General features: G+C 37.1%; 1 protein-coding gene across 1 annotated transcript; it reads left to right on the top strand.

Moving 5' to 3' along the window:
* The first annotated feature begins 4,856 nt into the window (after positions 1 to 4,856).
* On the top strand, positions 4,857 to 14,397 carry LOC109032756 (dynactin subunit 6). The gene is made up of 5 exons (XM_019045037.2): positions 4,857 to 5,137; positions 7,542 to 7,712; positions 8,212 to 8,333; positions 10,779 to 10,921; positions 14,009 to 14,397. The coding sequence occupies exons 1-5, from the start codon at positions 5,097 to 5,099 to the stop codon at positions 14,138 to 14,140; spliced, it is 609 nt and encodes a 202-aa protein (XP_018900582.1). The 5' UTR covers positions 4,857 to 5,096; the 3' UTR covers positions 14,141 to 14,397.
* Positions 14,398 to 15,666: the final 1,269 nt, after the last annotated feature.

The raw sequence follows: 15,666 nt of genomic DNA, 5'->3' as shown, positions 1-15,666 counted from the left end.
TTTGAGATCGCACTTCTGAGTTGTCATGAGACTGAAGAATTCACGTACCAAATTTGACAAATCAATTCAACTTGATGAAGGCGTGATTTTCATATAAGAAATATATCGCATTCGATACTGATATCGGAACTGCACTCGAATGCGATATTTTTCCTCTAAAAATACCACATCTTTATTAAGTTGAATTCTTTGTCAAATTTGGTACATGAATTTCTCAGTCTCACGACAACAGCGGAGCGATCTCAAAATTCGAAAAAATGAAAAGTAGCTGAAATTATGGAACGAATCGATGCGATATATCGCACGTCGCCCTGACACACAATACGGCGTCCGTCAAATCACCTGAAATCGCAAAACGCTTACACATGCAAGAACTTAAAATTAATTAGGTAATTCAAAGGTTATTTTTAGTAAAACAGTTACAACACTAAAGATGATATAAGAAAAGAAAAGAACAGGAGAGGAAAGAAACAGAGTCAAGAACGATTTAGTTTTTTGGGATGCCAATTGCCATGCATTAGTGAGTAAAGTGAATAGGAAAAGTTAAGAATGACAACACTGAAAAGATAAAGTCAAATCGTGCTCCAATCTGCCTGTAGAAGCAAGGAAAAGGACGAGGGGCGAGGGGAAGGGGGAGGGGGGGGGAGAGAGAGGGAATGAGAAGCGTCGAACACTTCTTATCTGACTCTTTGGAAACTAGAAGAAAGGTTGAGCTCGGGAAAACCTCGGCAAACGATGAACGAAAGAGGACTCTCACATAAGAAAATTTAAAAATAAAAATAGGTGATATAAAATCTAAGGATAGGTAAACTCTACCAATGCTCATGGTACCATCTCAAGATTTTTCTTGTCTCTATATGTGATGAAATGAGATAATATGTAGGTACACTTAAAATAAAGCTACTTGCAACTGTGCAGATCATCTGAGGAGACTGAACACGATATTATTTTCAGAAAAGTACCTAGAAAATCTACTTTGAAACTTCCCAGATTAAAAGATTTTTTGACTCCGCGGAAACCATTTACAGGCATGAGGTGGCAAAAGAGGGGGGGGGGGGGGGTAGGAGGGTTGAAAATCAAGAATTGGGTGCATGTGAAAATTATCTGACTCCAGTCTCAAAAAAGGGTATTGCTGACTAAGATTATGCTATAGTAAAACTTATCTGGTTCCCGAATCAAGTCTGGAACAAAGGCTCAAAAAATAGTTTTAATGTGAACTTTGTCAAGAAAATTCCATGGACCACAGAGCGTAGGAGGGGAGGAGAATGAATCAGATTGATGTATAGGTATGCTATACCTGAGTGCATACTTTAAAAACGTGTTGGAAAAATGATCATGATAATAGTAAATCGACGACTAGTCCGAAAATTGGAGGCATCAAGTTCTTTGGAGTGGAATAATTTCCGTTAAATAATGTAAAAAGAAGATTGAAAAAACCCAAAATTTCCACCTGTAAAATTAGAAAGTTGACAGACCTCGACTCGAAGCAGTTTAATCAGAAGTCTGGAACCCTCTCATTCTCGCGAATACATACAGCTACAATTCGGTCGGTGACGCTGGAATTTTCGACTACTATCAGATCAGAACAATAACCTGTTGAGCTTATGAATGTGCAAGAAGAGGTGCTAAAATAAGACGAGAAAATTCGGAGGACAGATCTTTGTAGATACCTATTTATTTGAATTTTGTTTAAGTCAAACACCTAAAAATGATTTTCTCAGTAGGTAATTACGATGCCTGCACGTAGAAGATATTTGTCTGCAGGCCTAGAAAAATGGGATAGCAACAGTTGCTTCCGGATTAGAAGCACCTAGCTGAGGAACTTAACATCAAGAGTCACCTATGAACTTGCTTTTTAGAATTTACGGAAAGATAATTTGAACTTTAAAAATGAAGCAAAATAAACGTAGAGAAAGACATGACAGAAATGGATAGGTGAAGGAAGACGAGAAAGAGGTGAGTAAACTATGAGTAACACACAATTTTGAAAACATGACACCAAATCTGAGCAGAATCTAGGTAAGTAATGTGCTAAATAGTTCTGACCTGAATCCAGACCAACGCCAAGATAGACACACATCAAAGGAAGCTACGACCAGATACCAGACTCTTTCAAAGGTATGGAACAATTAATTAAATTAATCGTGGTAAGTAGATTGAGAAGACGCCGACACACTTCAAACGCGAGGCCGATACTGTAAGTTCAGGAAATACCGCGAACACACACATAGAAATACGCGAACACACACATAGAAATACGCGAACACGAGGCCAAACGCCAGGAGCGAATCACTAAAAATTTCGAGAAAAAAATCACAATGGCGGCCATCATCCAATCCAATGACACATTGATAGACACGATCGTTTTCATGTACATTGCTGAGGAGTTTTCGCGAAACACACGGGGCACCGAGGCACGCACGGCGAAAATAACTGCCGAAGACGACGAAACGAAATTAAAATACGAGAATCCATGGAAATTTTGGGCACCATTTGCCTTCAGTCAATTCACTCCGACGCCGGGCACAAGTTGGTAACTTAACTTTCGAGAGGATGAAGGACTCAACTCAAGCAACGAACTTATTCGCACGATCGTTTCCACACACGCACACCGAAGAGTTCTCGCGAAACAAACGAGGAAAGTAACGAGATGCAATGTAAGAGTCTTAAAACCTTTCATGAAAGGAAAATTACTTGCAGCCACGAGGGCCTCACTCCGACCGGGTGCGACGTTACGACCAACTCGAGCGAACACTAATAACCGAAAAGGGCCGAAACTTGATGAATCTGCATGACACGATCGGCGTGGAGTGGGGCAACACTGATTGTGATTGGCCCGCGCAAGGGTGACTGCACCGGCAGACTATGTATCCCTGTATCCTGCCCGTGTTGGTGTCGCGCCTGTGTGTGTGTCGTCTCCGTCGCTTTTCGTTTTTCCTTTCCTTCGAGAACTGATTCAGCGCGTGCCGCCCGAATTCAAACAGAGAGATGACAGGATGTCTGTTACCCTTTCCCCAGATAGCAAGAACCCTGTTCGCATTCACTTTTCACTGCACGCCGCCCGATTATGTGAGCAAAATCATCAACATCCGGTGGTGGAAACGTCGAAATCCTCTGAATTCGATCCGCTCTTTTAGAGTTTGAACGCAGATTTTCTGCCGGAAGTCATCTTCGGAAGTTATCTGCTCTGTTTTGCCACAAGAATAGGATGCACTAAAATCAATTGCGCTATTAATTTACAAAACATGCAAGTCAATGGCTGTCCATAGTCGAAAAAATTCATAATATCAGTACCACATTTTAAAATATTTATATTTTGATACCAGTACCACATTTTAAAATATTTTATAGTTTGAAAATACTAAGTAAAAATGCCTCTGATTATTCTGCAAGCCTCTCGATGGGGGGGGGGGGGGGGGAGAAGGAATTCACAAAAACTTATATAAAAACTAATGGCTGGTTTTCTCATAGAAAAATAAATTGTGAGCTGAGCACAACAACGTTGCAATCAGAGATAAATATACGAATTTTTTTCTCTTTCCCTCTTTACTTCAACCAATTGTATATTTGAACTGCGTTTTGCGATTAGGAAGTACAATTCATTTCTGGCTCATTTGTAAAACCACTTATGTGCACAGGGAAACTAGTGGTCATTATGATAAACCGAGCAAGAAATTTTAGTTCTGAATAATTGCAATAGGTATGTAGTCCAATTTATGAAGATTCAAATGAGGGGCTAGGAGAATAAGTGCAGTTTTTGATATTTCGAGAAATATCTGTACGAGGTTTCAAAATTACATCGATTCTTATGGTGGTAAGATAAAGTTCAAACTGGCTTTTTTGTTGCTGAAAAATTCGGAATTTGGGAGGGAATTTTTCATAGAATATACACTACGACTAGTTTTACTTGAAATCATTAATATCTAAATTTTTTTCAAAAATTGCACTTGTACGCCTTGTCCTCCTAGTCCCTCAAATAATATTGCGTTCATGTTTGTACAGATTTATTTTTGGGTAAAAAGGCTAGCGCTTCCGGAGGCCGAATAGTTGCTCGCTTTATTTCCGCGTGAGAAAAAGTGAGGAGTAACGCGAGTGTTGTCTCAATATCGCGAGAAATACACAACATTTCCATCGGATTCGTGAAATCTGAAGGAATTACGCACTTATCACTTCGGTATCGCGGGAAATGCCTGACTTTTCCAGCGATTTTTTTTTTTTCTAAAAAAATTGAGAAATTACGGATCGATCATCGCAATATCGCGGAAAATGTGCAAATTTTCCAGCCGGTGAACATCTTGGTGAACACTAAAGAACACGCAACATTCACATAAATATCGTGAAAAATATCCAATTTTTATATCACAGACGTCCGGTACCTGAGACAGGCGAAGCGCTAAAATTTTCCTTCAATTTTGCGTGATACCACATGCCTACTCCGGAGTTCAAATAGTTGCTTGCTTGGTTTCCGCATGTTCCGCAGTGAGAAGTTAAGCGAGTGTCATCTCAATATCGAGAGAAATACGCGATATTCCATGCGAATTCGTAAATCCCGACAAATTAAACGTTTTTCACCTCGGTATCACGGGAAATGCGCGATTTTTCCTGTGATTTTTAAAAAAAAAATATGGTAGGAAAATCCAGGGCAGCTTTCACGCTATGAATCATAACCGGAAATATTTCAATATTCCTGGTCAATTGAGTACATACATATATGCGTGAAGTGACCTGTAGAGTGAGTTTTTCGAGTTTTTCGCCGGTCGAAACCAATGCCCGTGCTTATCAACTACTTATCAACACCTTAGTTTTCTCAATTAGCCGCGAGAGTGCTGCACTTACGCACACATGTTTATTGTTTACATTCAGCACAACTTATAACCTCTAAATATCGATACAATTTTTTGAAAAACCCTAAATTACCATGCCTGCGCTGCGCATGAAGAACATGAACAATAACGCATAATAACGCTGAAATTCATACGTAATGCAGTGTGTGATTTCTGAAGAATTTTGTGCGCTCTGTGAATCTTCGGCCCTTGTGACAATTGACAATTAGCATAGGCAGGCAACTTATCGCTAATTTACTTGCCTTCCTGTGCATGATGGAGAACATTGATAAGAGAAAAGAAGCAACGTACCAGTAAGTTTTTTTTTATTTTTGTCGCAGCTCTGTGTTTTTGGACTAAACTTGAACGATCAGCAAAAAAATTTCGAACACATTATGTTACAAATGTGCCACAAAATTTGAGGAGAAATCAATACTGTCGTGGACATCCAATTACCATGTTTGATTGAGACACTATCTCACTGCTCTACTCTCATGATAACGTTATAGAGTGGAGATTAGGGCTGTTCTATCGGTTGTCGGTAAGCTACCGAAACAGCACCGTTAAGGAAAAGTTACGATAAGAGCGCTCTTGCCAATAGCGATGAGAGTTTTCGGAGCTGACGAAAATAAGCTGTTGCCATTTGTACACGCGCCGCCGGGCCAGGCAGCCTGATAAACCGACAAATGGGGCAACAATGCATTGAGTGCGAGCTCTCGAAAATCCGATAAGGCCGAATGTTAACGATATTATCGCCACTGTCGGTACTGCCGCTAGTTTCAATAAGAGACGATATCGATAGTGTTTCGGCAAGAATTCGTTCGAACACCCCTAGTGGATATGGGTCACAGCATGAGCTGTGGGTGGAATGATTGTGCTGGAATAAGCTCAGTGGCATTGCTGAATATAGGAGTACCTTCATGTCTCACAGATTCGCATTTTAATTATCTCCTCCGTAGAAAATTTTGTGAGAATCTTGATGGCGCCAATGCTTTTTTCAGAAATCAAATCCAAAGCTCAGAAAAAGCTCTCAAAGTCAAGGCCATAATGGAGGGGATAATCCATGCTATGTTCAGAGTCCACCTCTACATCACTCTCCATGCACAGTTACTTTGCCAGGGTTGCCGTTTTGTTTGGGGACTTTAAGACTGGAACCACACAACTCCGCTAATGTACTTGCTCCCTATCTGTGCATGTAGAGTTTGACCAGATTTAGAGGTGAACTCTCAATGTAATGTGGAATATCCCCTCCAATACGGCCTGAACCATGAGAGTTTGAGCTCAAGAGTTGATATTCGAGGAAACCAGTGGCACCACCTTGTCTCTCGTAAAATTTTACAACAGTAAATGTATTTAAATCACAAACCATTCACATGTGCAAGAATTCTATCGCTGGCGGAGGGGGGCTTTCTTTATTAAAACTTTATTTTTGGGCATTAAATTGGCCAAATTAAATTTCTTTGCACAGGGAATGAGGAGAATTGGTTTCCTGTATCAGGAAATTGGTTATATTGGTATGTTTTAAGAGTGTTGGGCACTGAAAAGAAAGGTAAATTTCAAGCCCCCGCCTTCTTGTTTCGATCTCTAAATATTCCACTGTATAAGTGCTTTCTTCTTCTCATAAAATTTTCGGTTTTACATTGACTCAGGAGATGGATTGTGCACAATAGAATCACACCTTCTCTCTTTCTTAACAATTTTCGGATTAAACTGCTCATGTTCTTACACTCTGAATGGGCTTAAAGATCTCCACCTCCTGGTAGCTGTAAGTGGAAGCGCAAATGTTTTGAAGACTAATCTCAGTCAAATCAGAAATGAGACCATAGTCAATGGCATATTTTCCCAGGGTATTTTAGTTTTTTTTTTTGGTTTTATAGTAGGTAATCAACATCCTGATGCCAATCAATTTAAGAGCTTCAACACCCTGCAAAGAGCAAGTAATCAAAGTAATAGGTAAATTAGTACCAGAAAGTGCCAGCACAATCTTGTGAATCAACTACTAAGTTCTCCAGATTCACCTCCAAGTTTTAAGAGTCATTTGGCTAGAAAGGCTAATTTTTAGGTGCCTCTAATAACTTTTTCGGAACAAAGAAAATTTTTAATGATGTAGAAATTGTGTAGAGACCAAGGTCGCAACAGAAATCGAGACTGCCCAAATTTTTTTACGATCACGTTTGCTGCACCCTTAATAAAATAACAACTTAATTTGGGGAAAAAAGAGGAAAGGATAAACAAAACACGTTTCAAAATATTAACAATTTCATTATCAACCGGAAAAAATTAAAAATTAAAAATGAGCCGTCAATTCTCTGTTATTGCGAGACCAAGACTCCTCCTATAGAGTCTCGGTCTCGCAATAACAGCGAATCAACGGCTCATTTTTAATTTTTAATTTTTTCCAGTTGATAATGAAATTGTTAATATTTTGAAACGTGTTTTTGTTTATCCTTTGCTCTTTTTCCCCCAAATTAAGTTGTTATTTTATTGTGATTTTTGGCTGATTAAGTTGTTTTTCATTTCGTACCCTTAATATTTAAATGCATTTTGCACTTATTGCCGAGGGAAGTTAGAACTTGGCTGAATCTCTAGATAAATTAACCAACCGAGTGATGTCATAATGAAGATACCGATTTGGTCTTGATGTTTCCTTGTTAGACAGACATCCCCTGACTCATCAATATTACAATTTGTGACTTGTCTTTCTTTTTCTTCTTTCAGTGCAAGCATAGCTGCAGGCTCAGTTGTTTGCAAGGACATAAAACTTCTGGGCATAGTTACTATCGGAGCGCAAAACGTTGTTCACCCAAGAGCATCAATCCTCGCTGAAAATGGTCCCATCGTGATTGGCGACGGAAACATCTTTGAAGAGCAAACAGTCATAAGAAATAAGTATGTGTTTTTACAGATGGTTTGTGATTCATTCCCCATAAATTAGCTGCATTTTACTACGAAGAAATAAGTCTCAGAATTACAGTTCGGCTAAGATTTTGCACATTTTCTTCATCTTGTAAGAGAAATTTACAAATTAAAATAGTTCCCCATCCAGCTCATACAATCTAGGACATGTTCATGTTGCAATGCCAGCAGTTCCTTATTGCTAAATGTAGTGTAAATGTTCTCAGAATGACTTTGTGACTGTTTTCAGATGATTTTGGCAAGGAAAGTATGTGCTTGTCCTTTTTCATTATCAATGATCTTCGGCAAATGAAAAATGGTAAACATGATTGGTGTTTGTAATATATGCCAATGTTTCATTCTAAAACAAATACGTAATGAGAAGCATTTATCTTGGAAATCTTTGAATAAAAAAAAAAAAATTGCTTTTCAAACGATTGCTTGATCTTTGTAAAGCTTTTAATAATTGTGTTGTTTTATTTCACCTGTTTAGACTTCCAAAAGATGCTAGTGGACAACCCCAGACGCTCTTCATTGGCAACAACAACATGTTTGAAGTCAGCTGTGTATGTGAAGCAAAAGCTGTTGGTGATAATTGTGTTCTTGAGGCCAAGTGTAAGTGTTCGTATTTGTTGAAGGCAAATAGTAAAATCAGGCATTTTGTCAAATGCCCAGGCAAATAGTCAAATATTCTTACTTGGATTGAAATTATTATTTTTTACCTTCATTTTATACAAAATAATTCGTTGCTCCTGTAAGAAAGAATTTTCTGTAAAAATGTGCAGCATACAATAGTATTTTAAATGATTTTAAGATTCTGAGTGCACATTTCTCATGAAATTTTCAGCACATCATAAAACGTAGAATTTTTAAAGTTTTAACGTTTAAATGCACTGAAAGCACGTATACAGGAAGGAACAAGGAGAGTTCGCGGATTTGAAGAGTTATTCTTCCCAAAATATTGAAAACCTGTGAACTCTTGGCCGTAAATTTATAAAATTCCATAAACCGTCAAAATTTGACTACCGGCCTAGGCATTTGATAAAATGCCTGATTTTACTAATTTCCTTTGATGTAACCATACATTGGGTATAAGTTTTATAGAAAATGAACAACCTCTGTTGATGCCACGAAGTAGAATTCAAAGTTAAAATTTGACTATCCAACTTAGGTAGTAGTTTATACCATAGCTTCTGCTACCAAGTCGCTGGAGTCTTTTTTTTCCTCCTCTTATAGAAATGTTCAAATTTTATCATCTCAGCTTACCTTAGCAAGCACTACATTACATGATTTCCTATCAAAACTTTGCAGAAAAAACTCTTTGTAGGTTCCATGGAAATGTCCTCAAACTAATATCTAGGAATTTCATCTATATATAATTTTTTTTAATAATAAGGTAGTTTGATAGTCGATTCCTTTGTAATTTTAGGGCTGAGTACAAAATGACTTTAGTTATTCCCTTACATCTTTTAGATTTCCGGGATTATTTATCTTAAAATTCCAGAAACAAGTGTATAAGAGAGAAGAACCGAGGTCATTTTCAAATTCAATTGTTAAAATTATAGAGGAAAATATGTTTTGCATTTGAGAAGCCGGTAGAATTACTTCATTCAAGTGTCTTACCGGGTAATTCCCACTTACTTTCTCCTTTCGAAGCTGAAAACGACCCCCATTTTTTCCTATTACCCACCAACTTTCTGAAAAGTGGGATTTTCCAAAGAATGCCTTTTTTGAAAAATTGGTGGGTAAAGGGAAAAAACGCAGGTCATTTTCGGCTTCAGCGGTAAAAACTATTCTGGTATTCGTTTTTAAAATCCTCTTTGTTTTTTTCGTGTACAAATTTGTGTCAATTAGTCCTTTATAACTCCCTTTTTTGACATTTTTGAGTCTACGACTACACAGAAAAAAATTAAATGTTGATTTAGTATTTATACTGTTAAAAAGATGTCTGACAAGTTTCAAAGGCTGATTTTACTTTACAAAAATGCTAACATAACATTTTAATTTGTTCGTTTTGCAGCGGGCGTAGTTATGTTAGCATTTGTTAAAATGTAAAATCAGCATTTGAAACTTGTCGGACATCTTTTTAACAGTATAAATGCTAAAGCAGCATTTAATTTTTTTCCATGTAATATGCTCACGCACCTCCAGACTGTGATAGACGATTGTCTGACATCAATTCAGCATGTACAGTAAATGCAAGAATCAAGATGGTGTATCCTGTGTCGTATTTTTAAAGTGCGTAAACTTATTTGGCATGAACTCTGCTGCTGATGAATTCAAATGTACTGCCAATCAACAAACCAGAATTTAAGATAGCCAAATAGGATGCTGAGTGTACTGTGTCTATAAATATCAATTAATCAAATTATTTTTATCACTCTATATCAATCAATTTATCCAAGACAAATGTCACTTTTATCAACTGGTATACCAATGTCTTAATTTTCCTTGAAAATATCATAAGTCCATTGATTCCTATTACTTTTTTTATTCTTCTGATTCGAACCTTGACTCTCGAAAAATTTGTAGAATAAAAGAAGTAGAGAGAACAAAGATGCAAGAGAACAAAGAATAAAGATGCATCATGAAACCCTTGGCAAAGGTAATTTTTTAAATGGCAGGCTCATCCACAATGGCTCGCTTCATCCATATAGATTTCGTTTATTCTTGTGAAGAATTCATAAATATTTTTCAAGACCTGCACTTTGCCAATTGTTTTTTGCTCAAAGTTTGGCCAAAAAGTACCAAAATGTATCGCTGAATTTCAGACCTTGTCTGTCTTCTTCACTGAGAGAATGCAACTTTCTTGGAGTGGATTCGAACGTAATTTTGAATATATGAAAGAAATTCCGATGAATTATTCCCTGTAAAGAAGTCTAGAGGCCTCAAAATTGGAGCATATCTTGGAATATAAGTTTTTTATGGAATAGAAGGAAAAGAACTAAATTTAAGCACGACAAACAAAATTTTCTGCGTAATCCATGTTCTCAGCTCGTATCCTTGTAACACAGTTTTTTTCAGCAATTATCATATTTTTATTTCTATTTCTTTTTTCAGGTTACGTTGGACCTGAGGTTGAAATTACTAATGGATGTTTTATTGGTGCAGCCTGTAGATTGACTCTTCCGGAAAAACTGCCTGAAAATTTTTCAGTCTGTGGGACCAATCACCTGCGGAAAATTATGTCAGACAAGCCACTTGTAAGTACTGAGTCATTTTCATTCCCACCCCAAGAATAAGTGGTTCTTTATTGGAAAAGGTACCTTTCCCCCTGTAGACTCAGTGATGAGCAATGAATCTCTCAGTTCAAAAACAATCCAACCCTGCAAATTGAAATTTTTCAGGAGACGATAAAAAGTGCGAAATAGTCAGAAGAGGAGTGTTTTTATGGAAAAAAATTAACATTGTTAAAACTGGATCAAGGTTGTTTTCAAACTGAGAGACTCAGTCAATACTAGAGGATAGAAGAGTGTTTTCAAAATATTTTGTGACAACAAACATGCAAAAATGAAAAATATTAAGCCAAACCTGAGTTAGGATGGTTTGAAGTTCCGAAACCTAAAAACCTTGTTTTCAGAAAAAACCACCTAAAAGTCTTCTTGCCGTGGTCAGAGTGCAAAAATGCTAGATTCTAATGCAACTTCAGACCCTCCTTAAAAATGAATAAAATTGTTTGCAACTTATTTTCAAGACCTTTGGAGAGTCTTTCATAGAAATCTGAAAATTCGATTTTTCATCTCAATCCGACAAAAATGGCTCTACTAAAAATTTTGCCCCTGCAGACTAAGGTCCCTTTCCCCGTAAATGATCAAATATTTTAATAGCATTGCTAAAAATTGCTGATCTATGGAGTCGCAACCAATGTTTTGACTTCCTTGGGTACCATGTGCATATACATGAGGCTTTAGCTAAACAAGGTGCCATAAAAGTCTGATTCTTGAAACCACTAACTCTTGAAGCAGTGATCTCACCATATATTTCAACTCACAATAGGCACCCCTCAAACTTTCGTGTAAATATCATTTTGACTTAAACAATTTTTGGATGGCCCCTAAAAATTAGGCTTGCCAGTCAAGATGACTTAAAGAGGTTTACCCTGAAGTCTGAAAACTGATATCTACAATTCAAACATGGAGATACTGGAAGGATACCGTTTATGGTGGGCTGTATCCATGGTCAAATCTTTAACAGCTCTTCTCTCTAGGGTGGTCATAAATGATTTATATCGTGATTAAGGAGGCCGTATCATTAAAGGGACACTTTTATGAATTTCCAGCATATAACAGTGTCTCTTCAGAAGTAGATCTTGATCATGGAATTTGAAAATAGGATCTTTGGATAAAGTGTTATTAGATTGACACCACAAACAATACAAAACAAAATAAAAAAATCCATCGTGTTGGCAAATTTTAAGGCAGGCTCGGACCTATCTTGAAAGTTTTAAAATTTGCGATATTTGAATCAGTGAGAACGAAAACACACGGACTCAAAAAAATGATAATAATCAAGACACACATAAAACTTCACAGAAGGTGAAGAAGTTAGTCCAAGAAAAACATGTTTGATGCCGAAAGACTTAAGGTGATTCGATGGATGCCGTATTTGGTGTCAGAACGGCATGCAACATATCGCATCAATTGGTTCCAATTTTTCAGCTATTCGTCATTTTTCTCCAATTTTGAGATCGCAATTCTGTTGTCAGGAGACTAAAGCACTCACTAACCAATTTTAACAAAGAAGTTCAACGTAATAAAGGCGTGGTTTTTTTAGAGAGGAAATATCGCATTCGAGTGCAGTTTCGATATCAGTATCGAATGCGATGTTTTCTCTCTAAAAAAACCACGCCTTTAGTACGTTGAATTTCTTTGTTAAAATTGGTAAGTGAGTGCTTTAGTCTCCTGAAAACAGAATTGCGATCTCAAAATTGGAGAAAAATGACAAATAGCTGAAAAATTGGAACCAATTGATGCGATATATCGCATGCCTTTCTGACACAAAATATGGCGTCCATCGAATCACCTTAAGGACACTTTAAAGGTCAGAACAGATGTGCTAAGTTCAATGACCTTTATGGAAATTGGCTATCTTTAATGAAAATTGAGCATTTCCGAGTTACCGAGTTGGTGCGTTTTCATTCTTACTGATTCATTTTTGCTTTTGTAATTTACATTTTCAATAGAGGCAGATCATTTTAATTAATCAATCAATCGATTCTTCGAGCCAAAGAATCACTTTATTTGAGTCAGTGTGAGGGAGATGAGACTCCAGGACGTTTTGGGGAGAAGTTAAAAATTTTTAAATTTTAATGATGGTAATGAACCAATTGACATGGTTTCAGTTTCGAAATCCCTTCCCATTTGAGATCGGTGTAAAAGCCTCCTCTCTTCAGTTTTTATATTTTTTACAACAGTACTTTATTCTACACTAATATGTCTCAGAGGCACATATGTTGGCGAGCGAAAGAGTCTATTTCTTTTCAAGTATTACTGCCTCTATTTAGGATACCATTCTTCAGAAGTTCTAAGGCAGTAAAGATCAGTATGATTGTGAGATGGAATATTATTGCTGTCGAGTTCTAAATTATCTTCAACTCATTTTTTCCCAAAATGTGATTCGGGCATCAGACCATTTTCGTTAAATTTGGCCCCATAGACCACTAGAAAAAGTGCAAATTTAAGCATTCTAACAAATGTTACCTAATTTAAATTTTACCCAAAACACGATTTGCACCATGGAATTACTGGCATTAGCTCCCAACCAAAATACTAACGTTTTTTGGTGCATAAATTCAAATCTCCTGCCCATGAAAAAACTATAGTCAACAGTGTCAATGACAACTGAAGTCAAATTGCGCACTAAACGTTACCGTTTCAATCTTTGTGGCATAAAAATATGACAACCTCTATCTTGGTGCTTCGGCTCATGTGTTGCACCTTGTTAACACTTTGAACAACACAAGGCAGGAAAGGGACATTGCTCGATTGAGAATCCTGCCAAAACCGTTGTAGTTCAAGATTTGATTCTAGTAGATAGATGTTTTTATCGTGAGTGGGGAATTTTCCAGTAAAAAATATAAATTGAAAACTAATATTTTACAATTACTTAGGAGTTAATTTCAGTATTTTTCCTTGTGCGAATCATGTTCCTTGTGAAATTTTGATTCGGGAATATGTATCAGAATTCTAGAATTTGCATCTTGTTTTTTGGTCTATTGTACATTTGAACATACATTTTTCCCGCCCATTTTCAGCTAGAAATTGAGTATTTTCCTTGTTTTCATTTTACAGTCTTTAGCATTGCAGAGAGATCATTTGGCCAAAGTATTACCAAATTACCATCATCTGAAGAAACCCAGACAATCATCTACGACAGAAGGCGTTATCATAAAGAAAGAACCGGAAGAAAGTTTGGTTTCCTAAGACAAAAAATCATCCATCAATTTCAGGGGGTGTGTTTATGCCAGTCCCTAACTTAAACACCAAACTATTACTTTTTTGTTTTGTTTTGTTTTTTTTTCTTATCTTATCATGTAAATATATAATTTAAGGTACCCACTTGTGTTAAAAATATAAGGTAATGTTAAGTTTGTATTTTTTTATATTGAAACAAGTCTGCTATTTTTTTTCGTTGTTGATATTTTTCCTTAATAAAAATTTACTCTTTTCTCATTGATTAATGTCAATTATGTTCGCTTTCTACGACCATTTTGCCTTTTGCCTGTCAACAGTGACTTCATGATAAAGATGGCATTTCCTGATGCACTTTGAATTCTCCTTGAAGAGAAGCATCCTTGAAAGTGTTTTACATGCATTCAATTTATTATTAGTATTTAGGTAAATACTAGGAAAAAATTAAACACTAAGAAGTGGCCCGAACTGTATGTAACAAGGTGGAGAAATGGTGCTGGGTCCACACCATCTCGCAGGGAAATAAAGCCAAGAAATTCCAAAAATTAAAATTAGAGTCAAAATTCAATTTTTTGAACTCTAATGGGCACCAGTACGAAACTGAGGGGGGAGAGTGTTCAGTCTGTTCAGCTCAGGCAGTTTGCATTGGAAAATACTAATTACTGTATATATAGTACAGTATAAGTACTGAATATATTACTGTATAGTAAGTATATTGGTAAATACTGGCACTGGTACTTAGTTGGTCTGGTGTGGACATGTGCGAAGGATGGCAGACGATCGGTTGCCCAAGCAGGTTTTCCATTTGGTCCCTTACGGAAGGTGACGGCGTGGACGTCCTGTGAAAGGTTGGCAACAAGGGGTGAGGAGGAGATCAGAAGGTGCCAATTGCCTGATGATCTCTGGGAGGATAGGGGGCAATGGCGATTGGGCGTCGCAGAGCGCAAGGCTGCGCTGTAAAAGCGGCTTTATGTATGTATTTAGGTAAATGCCAAAATACTTTGATAGTTAGGGCAAATTCAAAGAGACCCTGAGGCAAGGAAGTATCAAGGAGCGTCCAAAAATGTTCATCCAAATTTGAAAGAAGAAAAAATTGTCTGTATTCAAGAAAAAACTCTTCCAGCTTTATTTTGTTCAAACATTTGCCCATGTTTTCCTCATGATTTTACAAACCCCATTACTCATCATCATTAGTCAGGTGTTGTTGAAGAAGAATAACAAGCTTTCCTGAAATTTTATCGCTCATTTCCCGTGATGAGAAACAAATATTAGGTATTCTACTGTGCTCAACAACCAATTGGACCACGTTTTGCAATTAGAAACTACAATTTCTGGGTTATCCGTAAAAGCACTCATGTGCACAGAGAAACCGAGGGTAGGCACGTACCCTGCTTCTAAACTGAGCCAGAAATTTTATTTCCTAATTGTAAAATGCAGTCCAATTATGCTAGCAAAGCTGACATCACCATCAATATGAGTCATTTTCAGTTCTGGAGGTAGGTACCAGCTGCAAATGAGTATCTCGTGATGAAGTGTCA

Source organism: Bemisia tabaci, chromosome 5 (genome assembly GCF_918797505.1).
Source record: "Bemisia tabaci chromosome 5, PGI_BMITA_v3".
NCBI lineage: Eukaryota > Metazoa > Arthropoda > Insecta > Hemiptera > Aleyrodidae > Bemisia > Bemisia tabaci.
Note: the sequence above shows the minus strand (reverse complement) of the source record. Positions and strands in the feature narration are given on the sequence as shown.

What these genes read in the sequence shown, in the direction of transcription:
- LOC109032756 (XM_019045037.2), top strand. Translation starts at nt 5,097, where the DNA reads ATGATGGAGAACATTGATAAGAGAAAAGAAGCAACGTACCA. An exon ending in AGAAAAGAAGCAACGTACCA is followed by an intron (nt 5,138 to 7,541) that starts GTAAGTTTTTTT and finishes TTCTTCTTTCAG; the next exon opens with TGCAAGCATAGCTGCAGGCT. An exon ending in TTGTGTTCTTGAGGCCAAGT is followed by an intron (nt 8,334 to 10,778) that starts GTAAGTGTTCGT and finishes TTCTTTTTTCAG; the next exon opens with GTTACGTTGGACCTGAGGTT.